This window comes from Budorcas taxicolor, chromosome 19 (assembly GCF_023091745.1).
Source record: "Budorcas taxicolor isolate Tak-1 chromosome 19, Takin1.1, whole genome shotgun sequence".
In the NCBI taxonomy this organism is placed as follows: domain Eukaryota; kingdom Metazoa; phylum Chordata; class Mammalia; order Artiodactyla; family Bovidae; genus Budorcas; species Budorcas taxicolor.
This window is the reverse complement of record NC_068928.1, coordinates 38,560,338-38,582,472: the sequence shown is the minus strand read 5'-3', so window position 1 is coordinate 38,582,472 and position 22,135 is coordinate 38,560,338. Positions and strand designations below refer to the sequence as shown.

Below are 22,135 nucleotides of genomic sequence, written 5' to 3'. Positions count from 1 at the left end.
TAAAATGTTGTTTTTGAAGTGACCTATTCATTCTGCTAATGATTACTAAACCTACTGTGTGCCAGAAACCATTCTAGCATTGGAGGTAGAGTGGTGGACAAAACTAGGAGTCAGCCTTCCAGATATATGTATTCAGTTTGGGAAGATAAATAACAAATATGTAATGTAATGAGTATAGTGATAAGTAATCAGAAAGCACAGGAACAGAATATAGAAGGAAGCCTGTTGTTTAAGGTGATGGAACAGATTTCTAAAGAAATGATTTGAGCAGAGACCTGAATGACATAAAATGTATAGGTAGCTGGATAAAGAATTTTTCATGAAGTTGCAGAAACTCTGAGGTTAGAGAATGCTTGCAGTCTTTGAGGAACAACAGTGAGGCATCAATGGCAAAATATGAGTTCTAGTTATTACTCCACATCTACAATAGCATTTAGTTATATTTTTGATGTGCACAGCATTGTATTTCTACTTCTGTATGCCCTTATAGTGTGCTTACCACCAGATCGTTCCAGTATCTTTAGTTGTGGCATGCAGACTTAGTTGCATCATGTGGGATCTAGTTCCCAACCAGGGGTCGAACTTGGGCCTCCTGCATCGGGTGCATGTTGCCTTCACCACTGGATCGCCAGGGAAGTCCCTAATTACTTCATATATATATATAAAATCTCAGTGGTATCATATGGTATGTGTCCTTTCTCTATCTGACTTATTTTACTTAGCACAATAGCCTCAAGGTCCATCTATGCAGTCGCAGATGATAAGATTTCATCTTTTTATGGCTGGGTAATATGCTATTTTATATATAGCCCACATCTTAATTCATTCATCAGTGGGTGGATCCTTAGGTTGTTTCCACGCCTTTGCTATTGTAAATGTGATGAACATAGGGATGCATATATCTTTTTGAATTTGTGTTTTTGTATTCATTGGATGAATACCAGAAGTAGGATAGCTGGATCATATGGTAGTTCTATTCTTAAATTTTTGAGGAATATCCATACTGTCTTCCATAGTGGTTATACTAGTTTACATTCCCACCAACAGTGTATGAAAGTTCCCTTTTCTGTAGATCCTTGCCAACATTTGTTACCTTTTAAAAAATTTTTATTTATTTTAACTGGAGGATAATTACTTTACAATATTGTGATGGCTTTTGCCATACATCAGGGCTTCTTTGTTGCTCAGCTGGTAAAGAATCTGCCTGCAATGTGGGAGACCTGGGTTCAGTCCCTGGGTTGGGAAGATCCCCTGGAGAAGGAAAAGGCTACCCACTCCAGTATTCTGGCCTGGAGAGTTCCATGGACTGTGTAGTCCATGGGGTCACAAAGAGTCGGACACAGTTGAGCGACTTTCACTTTCACTTTTGCCATACATCAGCATGAATCGGCCATAGGTATACATGTGTCCCCCTCATCCTGAACCCACCCATCCTGAACGCCACCTCCCTCCCCACCCCATCACTCCATGTTGTCCCAGAGCACTGGCCTGTTATTTTTTGTCTTTTCGATAATAACCAGTCTAACTGGCATGAGGGAGTATCTCATTGTGGTTTTGAATTGCATTTCCCTAAAAATTAGTGATGTTGAACATCTTTTCATGTGCTTATTGGCCATTTGTATGTCTTATTTGGAAAAAGTGTCTATTTAGCTCCTCTGTCCATTTTCAAATCAGGTTGTTTTTGTTGTTGTTGTTACTGTTAGTTGTATGTGTTCTTTATATGTTTTATAGATTAACCCCTTATAGGATATGTTGTTTGCAAATGTCTTTTCTGATTTGATAGGTTGTCTTTTTGTTTTATTGATGGTTTCCTTTGCTGTGCAAAAGCCTTTTAGTTTGATGTAATCCCATTTGTTTATTTTTGCTTTTTTCCCCTTTGCCTGAGGAAATATATCTAGAAAGATATTGTATTCCTGAGACCAATGTCAAAGATTCTGTTAAAGATGTTTTTGGTTATCTGTCTGTCTATCACTGGGTTGTAGAAGTTTTTATGTATATTCTGGATATAATTTTTTTGCATCTATACAAAGTAAAATATTTTCTCTTCGTCTGTGGTTTGCCTGTTCATTTTCTTCATAGTGTCTTTTGATAATTACAAGTTTTAAGTGTTTTTTACATATATATTCTTTTTCATATTCTTTTCCATTATGGTTTACCAAAGGCTGTTGAATATAGTTCCCTGTATTATACAGTAGGATATTAATGAAATCTGATCTGTCAGTTTTTTAATTTTATGATTAGTGCTTTTTTTGAATCCTCTCCAAGAAATAATTGCCCATCTCAAGCAGATTTAGATTTTCATTATGAATATTGTAGGACTCCCATTAGAGGCTTTGATCTCACTGATGACCCTAGCTGGTATAACATAGACTATAAGGCAGCAAAAATGGAAATAGACCAGTTAAGAAGCTATTATAGTGACCTAGGAGAGAAGTAATGATACACAGGACTGGGCTATAGTGGTAAAACCTTGAAAATTCTGGGATTAAGAATGTTGAACTTGGTTGTTGAATGTGTAGTGTTAGAGACAGACAGACATGGAGGGGGAGGCAGTTAGGATGCTTTCTTATTTTTGGCTTGCGCCACTGAATGGTGGTGGTGATGTACAAAACTACAGTTGACTGAGGTTATTTCAAACTCGACTTCTGCAAAGTAGTATGTTGTCCACGCGAAGCAATTAGAAGAGTATTCCATAATCCAGGAGACTTTTAAAGAATTCAGATATATGGCTACTTTCTTTTTACTGAGAGAGAATTTTGGAGGAAATTTGCCCTTTGTTTTATACACAGGTGTAGTTGATATGTGTACATTTGGAAGGATATGCAGTAGGATATAATCTAGCAGTACAGTATTTGATTGTTTCAATTTAAAAACTGCTATTCTTTTGCTTTTCTGTCTTCATTTCTTACCAGTTTGAAGCTTTTCTTGTGCATTTATAAAAACAAGTTAGTTTTCGTAAACTTTTATAGAGATAGTTTTTGATCAGAGTACCTTGCTACTGCTGCTGCTGCTGCTGCTAAGTTGCTTCAGTCGTGTTCGACTCTGTGCGACCCCATAGACGGCAGCCCACCAGGCTTCGCTGTTCCTGGGATTCTCCAGGCAAGAACACTGGAGTGGGTTGCCATTTCCCTCTCAATCCATGAAAGTGAAAAGTCAAAGTGAAGTCGCTCAGTCGTGTCTGATTCTTCGCGGCTCCGTGGACTGCAGCCTACCAGGCTCCTACGTCCGTGGGATTTGCCAGGCAAGAGTACTGGAGTGCGTTGCCATTGCCTTCTCCGCAGAATACCTTAGAGGTACCATAATGCTACTTTATATCTGAGTTAGAAAAGTGCATTCTTAATCCTTAAAGTGCCTTGTAGCTTCCCTGGAGGCTAAGGAATATTCTGTTCTTGGGGATCAAGTTAGAGCAAATCTAAGATTTTTGCCAGCAGAAGTCATTGTTTCAGTAGAGATTTATTTTATCAGTATTGTATATATACCAAATGTTGAGTTTCTGTTCAAATTTAGGCGCTATCTTATGATAATAGAAAGAATTTTGACAATAGGAATAGCAAAGGAACTGAGTTCTAGTCCAGCAGTGTGACCTTGAGTGAATGATTTACTTTAGATACATCATTTTCTTCATCTGTAAAATGAGGAATAATTGATTATAAAGTTCTTTCAAAAACAAATTATAAATTCTTATTGGTTTTATAAAGATTTTGGCTTTATAAAACTTGTTTGAACCATCATATTAGAAACATCGGGAATTTAATCTTTAGTAACTTATGAGAAGAGAGTGAATTGTGGGCATCTTGCCTGACTCATAGAATGTTATTAAATCTGAATCACTGTTACCCGTATCAAACTTAAGCCTGTGACTGGTAAGGCTGCCTCTCTTTTAATAATAATTTTTTGAGATATAATTCACACACTATAGAATTCAATTCAGTGGTTTTTAAGCTACAGTCAGAATCAATTTTAGAACATTTTCATCACCCCAAAAAGAAAAAACCCATGAGCTGTCACTTTCCATTTCTGCATGACCTTCCAGCCCTAGGCAGCCACTAGTTTACTTTCTGTCTGTATGGATTTACCTATTCTGAACATTTCATATAGACATGTGGCCTTTTGTGTTTGGTTTCTTTCACTTAACATGTTTTCAAGGCTTGTCCATATTGTAGCATATATTAACACTTTATTTCTTTTTATTGTCACATAATATTCCATTGTATATCCCATAGTATCTGTTCATCAGTTGACAGACATTTGAGTTGTTTCTGTTTTTTAACTACTAAGAACCTTTGTGTATAAATTTTTATGTGGACATATGTATTCATTTCTCTTGGGTATATACCTAAGATTGGAATTTCTGGGTTATACAGTTAATTCTGTGTTTAATCATTTGAGGAACTGCCAGGCTGTTTCCCAGAACATTTGGAAACATTTTTACATTCCTATCAGCAATGTGTGAGGGTTCCAGATTCTCTACATCCTCCCTAAACTTACTATTGTCTTTTTGGTTATAGTTGTCCTAGTGGGTATAAAGTGGTATCATATTGTGGTTTTGATTTGCATTTCCCTGATGATTAAAGATACTGAACATCTTTTCAAGTGCTTATTAAGGCTACCTCTTTGGGCAGTTTTTCTTTCGGAGTGAGGATGTGGGTGGGAGTTGATCTGCTATGCTCTTTTCCTGAAGTGTCAACTAAGCATTCTGAAGTATCATTTAAATAAGCAGGCTCTTCTTACTACTGGTTCAGTTCAGTTCAGTCACTCAGTCGTGTCCGACTCTTTGCGACCCCATGAATCGCAGCATGCCAGGCCTCCCTGTCCATCACCAACTCCCGGAGTTCACTCAGACTCACGTCTATCGAGTCCGTGATGCCATCCAGCCATCTCATCCTCTGTCGTCCCCTTCTCCTCCAGCCCCCAATCCCTCCCAGTATCAGAGTCTTTTCCAGTGAGTCAACTCTTCTCATGAGGTGGCCAGAGTACTGGAGTTTCAGCTTTGGCATCATTCCTTACAAAGAACACCCAGGGCTGATCTCCTTTAGAATGGACTGGTTGGATCTCCTTGCAGTCCAAGGGACTCGCAAGAGTCTTCTCCAACACCACAGTTCAGAAGCATCAATTCTTTGGCGCTCAGCTTTCTTCACAGTCCAGCTCTCACATCCATACATGACCACAGGAAAAACCATAGCCTTGACTAGATGGACCTTTGTGGGCAAAGTAATGTCTCTGCTTTTCAATATGCTATCCAGGTTGGTTATAACTTTTCTTCCAAGGAGTAAACGTCTTTTAATTTCATGGCTGCAGTCACCATCTGCAGTGATTTTGGAGCCCCCAAAAATAAAGTCTGACACTGTTTCCATTGTTTCCCCATCTATTTGCCATGAAGTGATGGGACCAGATGCCATGATCTTCGTTTTCTGGATGTTGAGCTTTAAGCCATCTTTTTCACTCTCTTCTTTCACTTTCATCAAGAGGCTTTTGAGTTCCTCTTCACTTTCTGCCATAAGGGTGGTGTCATCTGCATATCTGAGGTTATTGATATTTCTCCCAGCAATCTTGATTTCACCTTGTGTTTCTTCCAGCCCAGCGTTTCTCATGATGTGCTCTCCATAGAAGTTAAATAAGCAGGGTGACAATACACAGCCTTGACGTACTCCTTTTCCTATTTGGAACCAGTCTGTTGTTCCATGTCCAGTTCTAACTGTTGCTGTCTGACCTGCATATAGGTCTCTTAAGAGGCTGATCAGGTGATCTGATATTCCCATCTCTTTCAGAATTTTCCACAGTTTATTGTGATCCACACAGTCAAAGGCTTTGGCATAGTCAATAAAGCAGAAATAGATGTTTTTCTACTGGTAGGGAGTAAATCAGAACCTTAATTTAATCTGCACACCTGTTTTTTCCTTCCTTATTTCTATAAAACGTAACAACAAAGAATTTCAGTGGAAATAGGACTTCTATCTTATTGGAACTGTTACCTTTGTTTGAGTGGGAGAACAGAACTTTCACTGAGAAGTCTGTGTTTTCGTTTTATTTTTTGGATCATTTTTGACTGTTGGGTCTTGGCTTTTCTCCCGTCGTGGGGAGCAGGGGCCACTCCGGTGGCAGTGCGAGGGCTTCTCAGTGCAGGGGCTCGTCCCGTTGCAGATCCTGTGCTCTAGGTGCACAGGCTTCAGTAGTTCCGGGATGTGGTCTCAGGAGTTGCAGTTTCTGGGCTCTAGAGCACAGGCTCATTAGTTGTGTTGCATGGGCGTGCACGGGCTTAAATTAGTTGCATGTGGGATTCTCCCAGATCGGGGATCTAACCCGTGTCTTCTGCATTGGCAGGCGGGTTCTTTATCAGTGACGTATCTTAACACTGAAATCTTGGCAACCTGTTCTGTATTTCAAATGTTCAGGAGTAAGACTGCAACGAATAAGGCAGTATCATTATTACACAAAGAAGGATGAAGTATGTCTGGGAATCCGGTAGAAAACCTTTTCACATTTATAGTAGCCCTATTTCCTTATATCATGAAAGTTTTGTGAATTAATGTAGGATGTGTAATTATTTTTAAGGAGCATATTTAAGTTAGGTTACATAGTCTAAAATAGGTTAGTTTGAAGTGACACTCTTGTTAATAGGAACTTGATTTATTAAATTCAGAATATTTAATTTTATTTGAGATTTTGCTCTTGAAAATGTTAATTGCTACAGGCTGGATTTGGTCCAGTCAGATTTGTGAAGTAATTTTTTTTTTTTCCATTCCAGAAATACATGCTACAGGATTTAACTATCAAAATGAAGATGAAAAAGTCACCTTGTCTTTTCCTAGTACTCTCCAACCAGGTAGGAGACATGGCTTTATAAAATCCCATAATGAATAGTGACATCTTACTTATTCCCAAAAGATTTATTGCATGTCTTCTTTTTTTTAAATAAAAAGCTCTTTGTTTTAGGGAGACTAAGATCTTGGGCAAACTCTGGGAGATGGTGAGGGACAGGGAGGCCTGGCATGCTGCAGTCCATGGGGTCTCAAAGAGTCAGATTCTACTTGACAACTGAACAACAGTAACAGAGCATGAAGATAGAGCTTAAAACAGTCAGGTTCATTTCAATGTTTACCCACCAGAAAAGAGTAAGAAATGACAGTCATTCTATTCTAGAACATAATGCATTGTTTTCACTTTTTCAGTTTCAGTTTTTTAAAATTACATCTACCTAGTTCTTCTACTAATTGAATCCAAATATCTGAGGCAAATGTTCCACAGATGATTTTGAGGTGCAGTCGGAGATTAGAGAGATGCTATGCTAAGTGAGAGCATGGAAGGAAAGATTCGTTGATATATTACTGCATGTGCCATTTAAAAGCACAAAGAAACTAGACGTTCTGAGCTTAATATAATGGAAGAAATGATATACAAATCAGTTGGTAAAGTACTGAGACTTTGATAAATGAGCATATGAAAAGCCACATATGAAAGCCACATATGAAAGAAAATACAAATGAATAGTAACAGTGTGTTAAGATGTTTGCCCTCCTTGTAATGAGAAATATTGAAATAACTGCTACAGATAATACCAGTTTTTGTCTGTCATGTAATCAGAAGTAAAAAAATGAATCTCGATGTAATTTATTTGGAAAGCAGCCTGGCAGTATGTGTTAAGAGCCTAAAGATATTCATGTCTTTTGACCTGGCAGTTCTGGTATTTAGGAATATAGTATCCTAAAGAAAAGTCATAAATACAAGAAATACCTTATGCCTAGAAATGTCTCTTCAGACATTACTAAGATAGTAAAAAATTAGAATTAATACATTTGTCCAACATTAAGGGAATAATTAAGCTAATTATGACATATATGTATGATGAATACATCCAGCAATTAAAAGTGAGGTTTGTAAAGTACTTATTATAATGTAAAATTGAAAAACAGAATACAGAATGACACATACAAGGTGATGTGATACCTCTAAAATGGTATGAATAATATTATATGTCTGGTTGTTGACATAATTGATGATTTTTATTCTTATTCATACCCTTCTCTGTTTTCCATAATTTTTATATTGAGAATATATTCCCTCAATATGAAAGTGTTTATAGAAAAATTTTAAATTGGAGAAGTTTTATCTTGGTACTGTTTAAGACCTTTCATTTTGTCTTTTTCTCACTAGGATTATTTTTGTGTGAAATTATTATAAAAACAAATGTTTGCCATGAACCTGTATTAAAAAATACTGAAGATAATAACCTGAAAACTGAGAATTTCTCTCTCTGACCCCTTCTACTTTTATTGTCTAGTGAATCCTTCCAGAAATAGTCTATGTATACATAAGTCTGTATATATTTTAACCCACAAATGGAATCACAAATATCACGGGCTTACAACATATTTCTTGTTTACACATGGCCCTGAGGACTGCTGATCATCTGCAGACATATTGCCAACTTCCCTGAACTCCACTAAGCTCATATGACTCTTGATGCCAGGCTCTGTAGTGAGTAGCCGCTATGTGCAGCATGCCGTTCTGTCATATGGCAGAGGGCAGAAGCTCGGAGCTGGAGACAGCAACAAATCACAAACATTTAAAGCTTCTATGTGGATGGTGATGTTCATTCACATTTCATTGTGCAAAGCAAATAGCATGGCCAAGCCCAAAGTCACTGGGGCAATAATTACCAGACATTGGATAAACTTCTAAATGAAACTATAAAGCAAAAAGGAAAGCAATAAGTATAATAGAAATATAGAAACCCAAACAGATTAATATCCTAAGGAGTATTACTAATATTACATTCATTAAATAAAAAGAGGATGGAATAGAAATTATAATATATTAGGAGTAAAAACAAACAAAAGTTTTGAAAGGTGAAATAGAGGCATCTTCCAAATAGGAAGATTGGAGGACTGATCTAGCAGGACCAGACATCCAGCTAGTGAAAGAGAGGATATAGAAAATGGGAAGGGGAAATTATGAAAAACACACAACATGAAAATTTATTTGAACTGATGAGACAGAAGCCTTAAGTTTGAAAAAATACACTATCAAAAGGAAACTCAATAAATGTAAGAAGTCCCACACCAAAGCAAATTTTAGAATTTTCAGGGGGTAAAGTGAGGCTCTCAAAGAGTTTCTACCCGAGGCGAGGGAGTTAGGAGGAAGTTACCTTCAAGGTTCGGAAATCAAAAGAGCAGTAGATTTACAATGGAAACCAGACTCTAATAAAGCCATTCCTTGAAAATTATAAGTGAATCTGACTCTCAATTTAGAATTCTGTGCTTAGCCACGCAGTGAGGTTAAAGAAAATATTTTCAGATCTTTGAAGTTATAGAAAATTTTAATTCTTTGTGAAAGATACAGTAGTGGAGATGTAGTTTAGCTCAAACTTCACTTTTTATAGTAAGAAGAAAATTGAAAAGTTAAAAAAATAGCTAAATAAACAAGGTGTTTAGAAATCATAGGGTTGCTACTGAGGCAGGTGTAGGGAGTAACTAGCATTGGGCGTGCCTGCAGCTTATATAGGTGGCCTGTAGAAAACTGTGTTGTGTGTTAGCGCTCAGTCGTGTCTGACTCTTTGCGACCCCATGGACTATAGCTTACCAGGTTCCTCTGTCCATGGGATTTTCCAGGCAAGAATACTGGAGTGGGTTGTCATTTCCTTCTCCAGGGAATCTTCCCAACACAGGGATTGAACCTGGGTCTCCTGCATTGCAGGCAGATATATGAGGTTTAAAACTGTGAACTATCATTTTGATAGAAATGATAGGAACTTTTTTAAAAATTTAAAATCTGTATCGTTACAAACTATATTCTGTGTTCATACTATGAAAAGATTAAAGTCAGTAGCAAAAGACAAAAAATGCCTTTTCATATATTGGAAAAATGATACTTCTGAAAATTAATGAAGGAATGATGCTAAAGCTGAAACTCCAGTACTTTGGCCACCTCATGTGAAGAGTTGACTCATTGGAAAAGACTCTGATGCTGGGAGGGATTGGGGGCAGGAGGAGAAGGGGGCGACAGAGGATGAGATGGCTGGAAGGCATCACTGACTCGATGCACGTGAGTCTGAGTGAACTCCGGGAGTTGGTGATGGACAGGGAGGCCTGGCGTGCTGTGATTCATGGGGTCGCAAGGAGTTGGACAGGACTGAGTGACTGAACTGAATAAAATTGCCACATACAGAACATGTAGGATGCAGGTAAACCATTATTTTCAAAGAGGATATTTAGCTAAGAAGAAAGGCTGAAAATTAATTAAGAGGGCATCAAGATTAATGTTAGACGAAAAGGACAGGTAACTTGAAGAAAGTAGAAGAGAAAGATTAAGAGCAGAAATTAATGAAATAAAAATAAGGAAGAGAGGAGCAAAAATATTTAAAGGTGGCTTAAAATAGCCTAAGATACATAAATCTAGTTAGCATGTATAGAAAAAAAGTAGCATAGATTCAATTCTTTAGCATTAGGAAATTTGACATAATTTTTTAAATCAAAAATATTAGTGTGTTTATCAAAAGAAGCCAGAATATACTTGCTGGAACTCATCAGGTCAGAAAGGACATAAACTCCCAGAAGATATGTGTGTATGTGTGTGTGTGTGTGTGTGATGTATACCTGTATATGAATGTATGTGTGTATTATATATTCACACATGTATCTACTGAGTGCTTACTCTGTGCCAGGTACTGTTTTATGTGCATCATAAACATTTGTTAATCCGTTTTGAAATAGATTCTATGATCTCCGCTTTAAAGATAAAGTATTGCGCCAAATGATGTATTTAACTTACATAACTTGCCCAAGGTCAACAGCTAATATAGTGGCAGTCAGAGAACACAAGCAGTTTAATTCAAAACTTTGTACTACTAACCAGCACAGTATGCTCCTTTTATTTTTTAAATTAAATGTTCAAAAAATATAACACATGCACATGGCTTGAAATTCAAGTGATACGTAGTGATAATTTGTTGGTTGTTCTATTCCTGTCTCTCTCAGCCCCACTTCTCCTAAGTGGAGAATACAGTTTCCTATGTATTCTTTCAAAACTGCTCCATGCTTTTATAAGCATTCATGTTTATACCATTTAACAACACAGAAGTTAGCACGTCATATGTATTCTCTACCCTTCTTTATATATAAGAGGTCATCTATTATCAGTATATAAGAGCTACATCATTCTTGATAAGGACTTTTTACAATAGAAATGGTAAATTGTTAAGTCATTTCTAATAAAAGCAGGAACAAGTCATTGAAGGTTATGACCGTTAGTATACACTATACTTTTTTCCCAGATGACGCTAGTGGTAAAGAACCCACCTGACAATGCAGCAGGCTTGAGAGACGCAGGTTCGATCCCTGGGTCGGGAAGATCCCCTGGAGAGGGAATGGCAACCCACTCCAGTATTCTTGCCTGGAAAATCCCATGGACAGAGGAGCCTGGTGGGCTGTGGTCCATAGGGACTCTAAATAAGAGTCGGACACAACTGAAGCGACTTAGCACGCACATACTTAGTATATTTGATAAAGTTTTGGAGATTTTTTAGCTAATATAATATACTTAAGTACCTAATATGAATATTAAAATTAAAAATTATCTCATTTACAGATGTGATTGTATTAAATTATTGAATATATATAAATATGTTTGAAAATCATTGACTTTCACATTTTCGTCAGATATCTGGGTCACAGTTACCTAGTCATTCTTTGCTTTAAAAATAAAATCCTGATTTTGTTTTTCAAATTTCAGTAAGTGGTCTCTCTTGTGGTAATACATACTGAGCGTGTATCAGGAAGACATTAGTAACCTTTGTGTTTAGCCGATTCAAAATTAACAGTCGTGCCAAATACTATATAACAAAATAAAACATCTTTGTTTCTGAAATTGGCACCATTTTAGAATATTGGTTAACTTCCCATCATCATCTAAGGCCTAACAACCTTAGAATCAGTGGTTAAGGATCCTGTAGAGTGACAATCATTTGCAAAATGCTAGAAGATACTAACATTTTGAGGAGTGGAAAACAGGATCATAAGACATGGTGACAAAAAGTCAGAGACTTATGCTCTTTATATAAAGTAATCTGTCTTAAATTTCATAGCTAGACTCATTAAATTTTTTATAATTTTTAGTAATTTTGTTACTTCAGGTTTTGCAACAATTATTATACTCTCCTAAGCTTTAAAAACCAAAGTTTTTTGGAGGAAGTCCTAATTTTTCAGTTGTTTAATTAGTAAATGAGCTTATATGTTTTAAAAGGCTTATCATCCCAAGAATAAATATTGTATACCTTGGATATTCAAATAAGGCATCTAATTTGAGGAAGCAAAGTCAGTTATATGTGAAAATAGGTATAAAATCAGACTTTCTGGCAATTGATTCTTTAGTGTGGTATAAAATTGACAGATGAAATTTATCATGAAGTCCTTTTTCCTCCTGTTTTTGCCCTAAAATTCTGTATCAATAGCAAATATTCTATAATTAGTACTGTATAATGTGACACCAATTACATTTAGTAATATATTAAAAAAAACAAACGTGTTTTGTTTGAATTTCAGGTAATAACCCTTCCCAATAGTTTCTATTTTGTAGTCTGCCACTTTTCAGAAATGGTCATTGTCAATATCTTGTTATAGTATTATGACCTTGGAGATTTAAAACCAAGTAAAAATGTGAGCAGACTTTCTTATTTAGTTAAGAATTTTAAATCCACTTTTATTCCAATTAGGAAAAGTCAAAAGTAGATTTACCATGGAGTATGAAGACATCTCGGAGAAGGCAATGGCAACCCACTCCAGTACTCTTGCCTGGAAAATCCCATGGATGGAGGAGCCTGATGGGCTGCAGTCCATGGGGTCGCTAAAAGTCGGACACGACTGAGCGACTTCACTTTCACTTTTCACTTTCATGCATTGGAGAAGGAAATGGCAACCCACTCCAGTGTTCTTGCCTGGAGAATCCCAGGGATGGAGGAGCCTGGTGGGCTGCCGTCTATGGGGTCGCACAGAGTCGGACACTACTGAAGCGACTTAGCAGCAGCAGCAGCAGCATGAAGACATCTTAACAGTTGACTTATTGAAAAACAGACTGGCCAATTCCATTTATGGAATTGTAACATAAAATTGAGTTAGACACTTGTCTAACTCAATGAAACTAAGCCATGCCCGCAGGGCAACCCAAGACAGGCGGGTCATGGTGGAGAGGTCTGACAGAATGTGCTCCACTGGAGAAGGGAATGGCAAACCACTTCAGTATTCTTGCCTTGAGAACCCCATGAACAGTATGAGAAGGCAAAATGATAGGAAACTGAAAGAGGAACTCCCCAGGTCAGTAGGTGCCCAGCACACTACTAGTGATCAGTGGAGAAATAACTCCAGAAAGAATGAAGGGATGGAGCCAAAGCAAAAACAATACCCAGCTGTGGATGTGACTGGTGATAGAAGCAAGGTCTGATGCTGTAAAGAGCAGTATTGCATAGGAACCTGGAATGTCAGGTCCATGAATCAAGGCAAATTGGAAGTGGTCAAACAAGAGATGGCAAGAGTGAACGTCGACATTCTAGGAATCAGTGAACTAAAATGGACTGGAATGGGTGAATTTAACTCAGATGACCATTATATCTACTACTGCGGGCAGGAATCCCTCAGAAAAAATGGAATAGCCATCATGGTCAACAAAAGAGTCTGAAATGCAGTATTTGGATGCAATCTCAAAAACGATAGAATAATCTCTGTTCATTTCCAAGGCAAACCATTCAATATCACAGTAATCCAAGTCTGTGCCCCAACCAGTAACGCTGAAGAAGCTGAAGTTGAACGGTTCTATGAAGACCTACAAGACCTTTTAGAACTAACACCCCAAAAAGATGTCCTTTTCATTATAGGGGACTGGAATGCCAAAGTAGGAAGTCAAGAAACACCTGGAGTAACAGGCAAATTTGGCCTTGGAATGCGGAATGAAGCAGGGCATAGACTAATAGAGTTTTGCCAAGAAAATGCACTGGTCATAGCAAACACCCTCTTCCAACAACACAAGAGAAGACTCTACACATGGACATCACCAGATGGTCAACACCGAAATCAGATTGATTATATTCTTTGCAGCCAAACATGGAGAAACTCTATACAGTCAACAAAAACAAGACCAGGAGCTGACTGTGGCTCAGATCATGAACTCCTTATTACCAAATTCAGACTTAAATTGAAAAAAGTAGGGAAAACTGCTAGACCATTCAGGTATGACCTAAATCAAATCCGTTATGATTATACAGTGGAAGTGAGAAATAGATTTAAGGGCCAGATCTGATAAATAGAGTGCCTGATAAACTATGGAATGAGGTTCGTGACATTGTACAGGAGACAGGGATCAAGACCATCCCCATGGAAAAGAAATGCAAAAAAGCAAAATGGCTGTCTGGGGAGGCCTTACAAATAGCTGTGAAAAGAAGAGAGGCAAAAAACAAAGGAGAAAAGGAAAGATATAAGCATCTGAATGCAGAGTTCCAGAGAATAGCAAGAAGAGATAAGAAAGCCTTCTTCAGTGATCAATGCAAAGAAATAGAGGAACATTTCATGCAAAGATGGGCTCGATAAAGGACAGAAATGTTATGGACCTAACAGAAGTAGAAGATATTAAGAAGAGGTGGCAAGAAAACACAGAAGAACTGTACAAAAAAGATCTTCGCGACCCAGATAATCACAATGGTGTGATTACTCATCTTGAGCCAGATATCCTAGAATGTGAAGTCAAGTGGGCCTTAGGAAGCATCACTACAAACAAACCTAGTGGAGGTGATGGAATTCCAGTTGAGCTATTTCAAATCCTGAAATATGATGCTGTGAAAGTGGTGCACTCAACATGCCAGCAAATTTGGAAAACTCAGCAGTGGCCTCAGGACTGGAAAAGGTCAGTTTTCATTCCAATCCCAAAGAAAGGCAATGCCAAAGAATGCTCAAACTACCACACAACTGCACTCATCTCACATGCTAGTAAAGTAATGCTCAAAATTCTCCAAGCCAGGCTTCAGCAGTCCGTGAACCGTGAACTCCCTGATGTTCAAGTTCGTTTTAGAAAAGGCAGAGGAACCAGAGATCAAATTGCCAACATCTGCTGGATCATGGAAAAAGAAAGAGAGGTCCAGAAAAACGTCTATTTCTGCTTTATTGACTATGCCAAAGCCTTTGACTCTGTGGATCACAATAAACTGGAAAATTCTGAAAGAAATGGGAATACCAGACCACCTGACCTGCCTCTTGAGAAATCTGTATGCAGGTCAGGAAGCAACAGTTAGAACTGGACATGGAACAACAGACTGGTTTCATATAGCAAAGGAGTACGTCAAGGCTGTATGTTGTCACTGCTTATTTAACTTCTATGCAGAGTACATCATGAGAAACGCTGGGCTGGTAGAAGCACAAGCTGGAATCAAGATTGCCAGGAGAAATATCAATCACCTCAGATATGCAGATGACACCACCCTTATGGCAGAAAGTGAAGAGGAACTCAAAAGCCTCTTGAAAGTGAAAGAGGAGAGCGAAAAAGTTGGCTTTAAAGCTCAACATTCAGAAAACGAAGATCATGGCATCCGGTCCCATCACTTCATGGCAAATAGATGGGGAAACAGTGGAAACAGTGTCAGACTTTATTTTGGGGGGCTCCAAAATCACTGCAGATGGTGACTGCAGCCATGAAATTAAAAGACGCTTACTTCTTGGAAGGAAAGTTATGACCAACCTAGATAGCATATTGAAAAGCAGAGACATTACTTTGCCGACTAAGGTCTGTCTAGTCAAGGCTTTGGTTTTTCCTGTGGTCATGTATGGATGTGAGAGTTGGACTGTGAAAAAGGCTGAGCGCTGAAGAATTGATGCTTTTGAACTGTGGTGTCGGAGAAGACTCTTGAGAGTCCCTTGGACTGCAAGGAGATCCAACCAATCCATTCTGAAGGAGATCAGCCCTGGGATTTCTTTGGAAGGAATGATGCTAAAGCTGAAACTCCAGTACTTTGGCCACCTCATGAGAAGAGTTGACTCATTGGAAAAGACTCTGATGCTGGGAGGGATTGGGGGCAGGAGGAGAAGAGGACGCTAGAGGATGAGATGGCTGGATGCCATCACTGACTCGATGAACGTGAGTCTGGTGGACGGGAGTTGGTGATGGACAGGGAGGCCTGGCGTGCTGCGATTCATGGGGTCGCAAAGAGTCGGACACGACTGAGCAACTGAACTGAACATAAAATTTCATCCAACAGTTCTATGTTTAAAGAGGTTTTCCTAGTCTAATAGATATTCTTTACTAACTTTATTGGGGCTTCCCAGGGGTGGCTCAGCAGTAAAGAATTCACCAGCCAAGCGGGAGACGTCAGTTTGATCCCTGGGTTGGGAAGATCCAAGGAGAAGGAAATGGCAACCGATTCCAGTATCCTTGCCTGGGAAATCCCTTGGACAGAGGAGCCTGGGTTGCAGAGTTGGACATGACTTAGCGACTAAACAACAACAAAAACTTGATTACTGTGAACACATATGCCCTTTTTTTTTAAATCAATGAATTCCTAATGAAAATAGAGAAATGTTATATTATTTATAGCTAAATTCTTTAGTATCAGTCAGAATTGTTTCAGATTCTTTTACTGTTTTTATATTTACTGTCCCAGTAATCTATCATTCTCTTAAAAAAAAAAAGTATTTATTGATCTCTTCAGCCAGAATGTCTGATTTTTAAAAAAAATACTATCACAAATGTCTGTTCAGTGGACCTTCAACTGAGTTGTTTGGTTTTATTTTCCTAGCATGATTCAGAATGTGATACTTTGTTTAGTTGTGACTTTGCTGCAAACATCTGAAATTTTTACTTGAAATTACTTTCAAAACCAGTTTGAGGCATATAAGGAAATTAGCTTAATTACTTCATAGGCACAATTAGTGTTTTGTCTAGAAATAGATTGCAATTTTTTATTCACATAATCTGCAGACTTCAACTTTTTATGACTTGGACCTTTCCAAAAAGCAAATTCAGTTTTGGCAGGTGAAGATTTGACTTTGTGAACATCCAAAAGGATATGTCAGAAAGTCAAGAACATTTTGAACAATGTCAGTGTCATTGCTCTGCAAGCTTTCCAAAATGTCAGTTTGAAGCATTAGGATATAAAAGTTTTGATATAAGTGGCTAATTACTTTATGTTCATATTATATCTCTGATTTATTAGATTCCCACGCTATGGATTCTTTTATATATAGGCACTTTAAAGGGATCAGTTACAAAGTCAACATTTTTGGGTTTTTTTGTGACTGGATTTATAAAATGTTGAATGGAATTATTGTTTTGTTATGCATCTGAATTTAGTAGATGACACTAGATAATAGTGATAAGGTTTTTTCTGTTATGAAAGAAAGTATAGTTGATGCTTAAACAACACAGGTTTGAACTGCATGGGTCCACTTATACTCAGATGGTTTTCAGTAGTAAATAGAGTACCTCACAGTCCAAGGTTGGTTGAATTTGGAGATGTGGAGAAACTGCAGATATGGAAGGCCCCTATCCCAGTGGTGCCTCTGGAGGCGTTAGTTGCTTTTATTGTGCTTGCTGAGGCTGTGCATGGGACTTCCCTGGTGGCTCAGATGGTAAAGCGTCCGTCTACAATGCAGGAGACCCGAGTTCAATCCCTGGGTTGGGAAGATCCCCTGGAGAAGGAAATGGCAATCCACTCCAGGACTCTTGCCTGGAAAATCCCATGGACAGAGGAGCCTGGTAGGCTACAGTCCATGGGGTCACAAAGAGTCAGACACAACCGAGCAACTTCACTACAGGCTGTGCATATACTAAAATTAGAACAATACAGAGAAGATTATCATGGCCCTGCGCAAGGAAGACATGCAGATTTGTGAATCGTTCCATGTTTTTTTGGGTTACTCAGGTGGTTCAGTGGTAAAGAATCTGCCTGCCAAGGCAGGAGACCCAGGGTTCGATCCCTGGGTTGGGAAGTTCCCCTGGAGAAGGAAATGGCAACCCACTCCAGTATTCTTGCCTGGGAAATCCCATGAATGGAGGAGCCTGGTGGGCTACAATCCATGGGATCACAAATAGTCAGACACGACTTAGCAACTAAGCACCTATAAATTATAGGTGGATTAACCCCCGTATTATTCAAGGGTCAGCTGTATATATATTTGTAAAAACTCTCATTTTGTATAAAAAAAAGAATGTCTTTATGTGTATAACTGAGTCACTGTACTGTACAGCAGAGATTGGCACAACATTGTAAATCAACTATACTTCAATTAAAAAAACCTATTTTATCTAAATTGATTTTGCTCTTATATAACAATAGAATATGTATTCAGGTTGTATTTTTATTTGCATTTAATAATTACTGGTTTAAATTTATTTCTTTAATATTCTTAGATTTCAGGAAAGGATCAATCTATGTGGCATAATTGGCAGAGAGCATGAATTTTGGATTAAACAGACCTAAGTTTTTAATCTTATTCTTGCTACTTACTAATTGTGTGACCTTGGGCAAGTTATTTAACTTTAGGGTTAGTTTCTTCATCTCACAAAATGGAGACAATGTCTACCCAACTAAATATTTTTAAAGCACCAGTGCATAATAGCCAGTCATACATTGAATATATTTATTTCTTTTCCTGCTTTTCATGTATTGGTGATTTGAAACTCACTAGTAAAATTAAAGAACTTTCTTAGCAGTCACTCTAAACATGACTTTAAGGTTTCCTTTAGGATTAGTTTGCCATTCACTTTAGTAAATACTGTATTCTGTACATTGCCAAGAGGAGTGTTTGAGAAACGAAGGAATGATTTGAACATTGTCAATAGCTATGAATTAATGCTTAATGACATACTTCTGATAACTTGTACTTAATATCTCCATGAAAGTATTTTCATTTATCTTCAATCACAGGTACAGGAACCTTAAAGATAGATTTTGTTGGCGAACTGAATGATAAAATGAAAGGTTTCTACAGAAGTAAATACACTACCCCTTCTGGAGAGGTGCGCTATGCTGCTGTCACACAGTTTGAGGTATGCTATTCTTTAAAATACGAGCTTCCCAGGTGGCGCTAGTGGTAAAGGGTCCGCCTGCCAATGCAGGAGATGCTAAGAGATGCTGGTTCAATCCCTGGGTTGAAAAGATCCCCTGGAGGAGAAAATGGCCACCTGCTGCAATATTCTTGTCTGGAGAATCCCATGGACAGAGGAGCCTTGTGGGCTACAGTCAGTGGGGTTGCAAGGAGTTGGACACGACTGATGCGACTTAGCACGCATGCATTCTTTAAAATATTATGATCTTGGGACTTCTCTCGTGGACCTGTGATTGAGAATCTGCCTGCCAGAGGCTTCCCTGGTGACTCAGTAGTAAAGAATCCATCTGCTGGTGGAGAAGACATGGGTTCTATTCCTGATCTGGGAAGATTCCACATGCTGTGGAACAGCTGAGCCCATGCACCACAACTATTGAGCCTGTGCTCTAGAACCCAGGAGCTGCAACTGCTGAGCCTGCCTGCCACAGCTACTGAAGCCTGGGCACCCTAGAGCCTGCACGTCACATCAAAGAGTAGCCACAACTTGAGAAAAGTCCGTGCAGCAACAAAAACAAAGCACAACCAAAAATAAGTAATGAAATAAAATTATTTTTTAAAAAACAGAAAGAAAGGATCTCCTGCCAATGCAGGGGACATGGGCTTGGTCCCTGGTCCAGGTGCTAAGATTCCGCATGCTGCAGGGCAATAAAGTCCGTGCACCACAACTGCTGAGCTAGCACCCTGGAGCCCATGCTCTGCAGTAACAGAAGCCATGGCGGTGAGCAGCTTGCACACCATAACCAGAGAGTAGCCCCCGATGGCCACAAGTAGAGAAAGCCCACATCAGCAATGACGAGCCCACGTGCCACAACAAAGACCCAGGGCAGCCAAAAAAAATCACAATCTTCAGTGAGACATTCTCACGAAGGTCTGTTCTCTTATTTGCCTGATTATTTGAGGCTAGATGCCTGTAACCATAATTGTATTAATGATTTTGAAATTTTTATTCTGTATTCAGTTATCTTTATTATACAGGGGAGAGAATTAGGGATGTGGGCTGGGGAATGATATTTTTGTAACAGTATCAGTATTAATTTAGTAGGAAAAGCCATAGATACAAAGTATAAAAGCAGTCCAGGTGTTGAAGTTTTTTTACCAGTATGTATGCGTATATAGCTATACACAGATATATGTGGATTTTATATATACATGTATATATGTAAATATAATTTTGTTACCTGTGTGTATGTGTGTATGTGAGAGTGTGATTCCAGTGCTTATCTCTAACCCTTTTGAGCATTTCTTCACCTTGGAATGATTTGTTGGAGTGTGTCTCCAAGTGATTTTTAAAGGGAGAGTATGTAGGCGGTGTACTTGCTGAGTACTGGGATATCAGGAAATCTTTCATTTGCCTTTATATACAACCAGTTTTACTGAACATATAAAAGATTTGTTGGGGGAGGGGGAAGAAAAAAAGAGCAGCCCCTGACATAAGTTGTCCTGGCACTGAAGCTAATGCATGTTGTTTTCCTGTTGGATGTAAACAGAGTGCCAACCTCAGCAAGGTTACTACTTTGACACCATGATAAGGTGAGACAAAACAAGGCCCCTTCGTAATTTCCTCCAAGCACAGACAAAAACAAGGTCATTTTGTTCATTACAGAAGACAAACAACTCTCTTTCTTGGTTAAAATAAGTGACTGCTGCTTTTTTTTACCAAATGCAGTCTTAGGCTTGCTCTACTTTGCCCTCTTTATATTCACAGAAAAGATAATACTCGCTGATAAAATTGCCTCCGCTTTCTGACAGCACTCAACTTAGAATTCTCATCACAGAGTAGTTTCTTACCTTTTAACTGAGACACCCTATAGTTTCTTTGGAGTGAGTTTTCCCTTGACAAGCCCAACTTCTTCAATAAGAGTGATTCAATTGGCTTACAGTTTTTCTCTTTCAGAGGTACATAAATTTTGGTCTAGGGACCACCCTGGTGGTCCAGTGGCTACGACTCTGAGCTCCTGATGTGTGGGGCCTATCGGTTTGATTCTTGGTTAGGGAACTAGATTCTTTGTGCTGCAACTGAAGATCTCGCATGCCGCAACTAAGACCTGGCACCGCCAAATAAATAAGTATTAAACCCAGAAACGCTGGACTGGAAGAAACACAAGCTGGAATCAAGATTGCCGGGAGAAATATCAATAACCTCAGATATGCAGATGACACCACCCTTATGGCAGAAAGTGAAGAGGAACTCAAAAGCCTCTTGATGAAAGTGAAAGAGGAGAGCGAAAAAGTTGGCTTAAAGCTAAACATTCAGAAAACGAAGATCATGGCATCCGGTCCCATCACTTCATGGGAAATAGATGGGGAAACAGTGGAAACAGTGTCAGACTTTATTTTTGGGGGCTCCAAAATCACTGCAGATGGTGACTGTAGCCATGAAATTAAAAGACGTTTATTCCTTGGAAGAAAAGTTATGACCAACCTAGATAGTATATTCAAAAGCAGAGACATTACTTTGCCGACTAAGGTCCGTCTAGTCAAGGCTATGGTTTTTCCTGTGGTCGCGTATGGATGTGAGAGTTGGACTGTGAAGAAGGCTGAGTGCCGAAGAATTGATGCTTTTGAAGTGTGGTGTTGGAGAAGACTCTTGAGAGTCCCTTGGACTGCTAGGAGATCCAACCAGTCCATTCTGAAGGAGATCAGCCCTGGGATTTCTTTGGAAGGAATGATGCTAAAGCTGAAACTCCAGTACTTTGGCCACCTCATGCGAAGAGTTGACTCACTGGAAAAGACTCTGATGCTGGGGGGCATTGGGGGCAGGAGGAGAAGGGGACGACAGAGGATGAGATGGCTGGATGTCATCACGAACTCGATGGACGTGAGTCTGGGTGAACTCTGGGAGATGGTGATGAACAGGGAGGCCTGGCGTGCTGCAATTCATGGGGTCGCAAAGAGTCGGACACGACTGAGCGACTGAACTGAACTGAACTGAAAGAAACCCAATATAGTTCAGGTTAATATGAAAATTTTTTTAATGTATAAAAACTTTGCTTCATTGTAGCTCCTGACTCCTTCATGCTATTATTGTCATAAAAATTTGATCTTTATATAGTATTAAT

General features: G+C 38.7%; 1 protein-coding gene and 1 non-coding gene across 2 annotated transcripts in view; both read left to right on the top strand.

Annotated features, from left to right (window-relative positions):
* NPEPPS (aminopeptidase puromycin sensitive) overlaps positions 1–22,135 on the top strand; it is a 117,297-nt gene that overhangs the window by 57,844 nt on the left and 37,318 nt on the right. Inside the window, exons 3-4 of the mRNA XM_052658919.1 lie at positions 6,746–6,823; positions 18,896–19,017. Coding sequence (XP_052514879.1) covers positions 6,746–6,823; positions 18,896–19,017 — 200 coding nt within the window. The remainder of the gene's footprint in view (positions 1–6,745; positions 6,824–18,895; positions 19,018–22,135) is intronic.
* Positions 17,775–17,877, top strand: LOC128065698 (U6 spliceosomal RNA). The gene has a single exon (XR_008201082.1). It is a non-coding gene; the product is annotated as a U6 spliceosomal RNA (small nuclear RNA).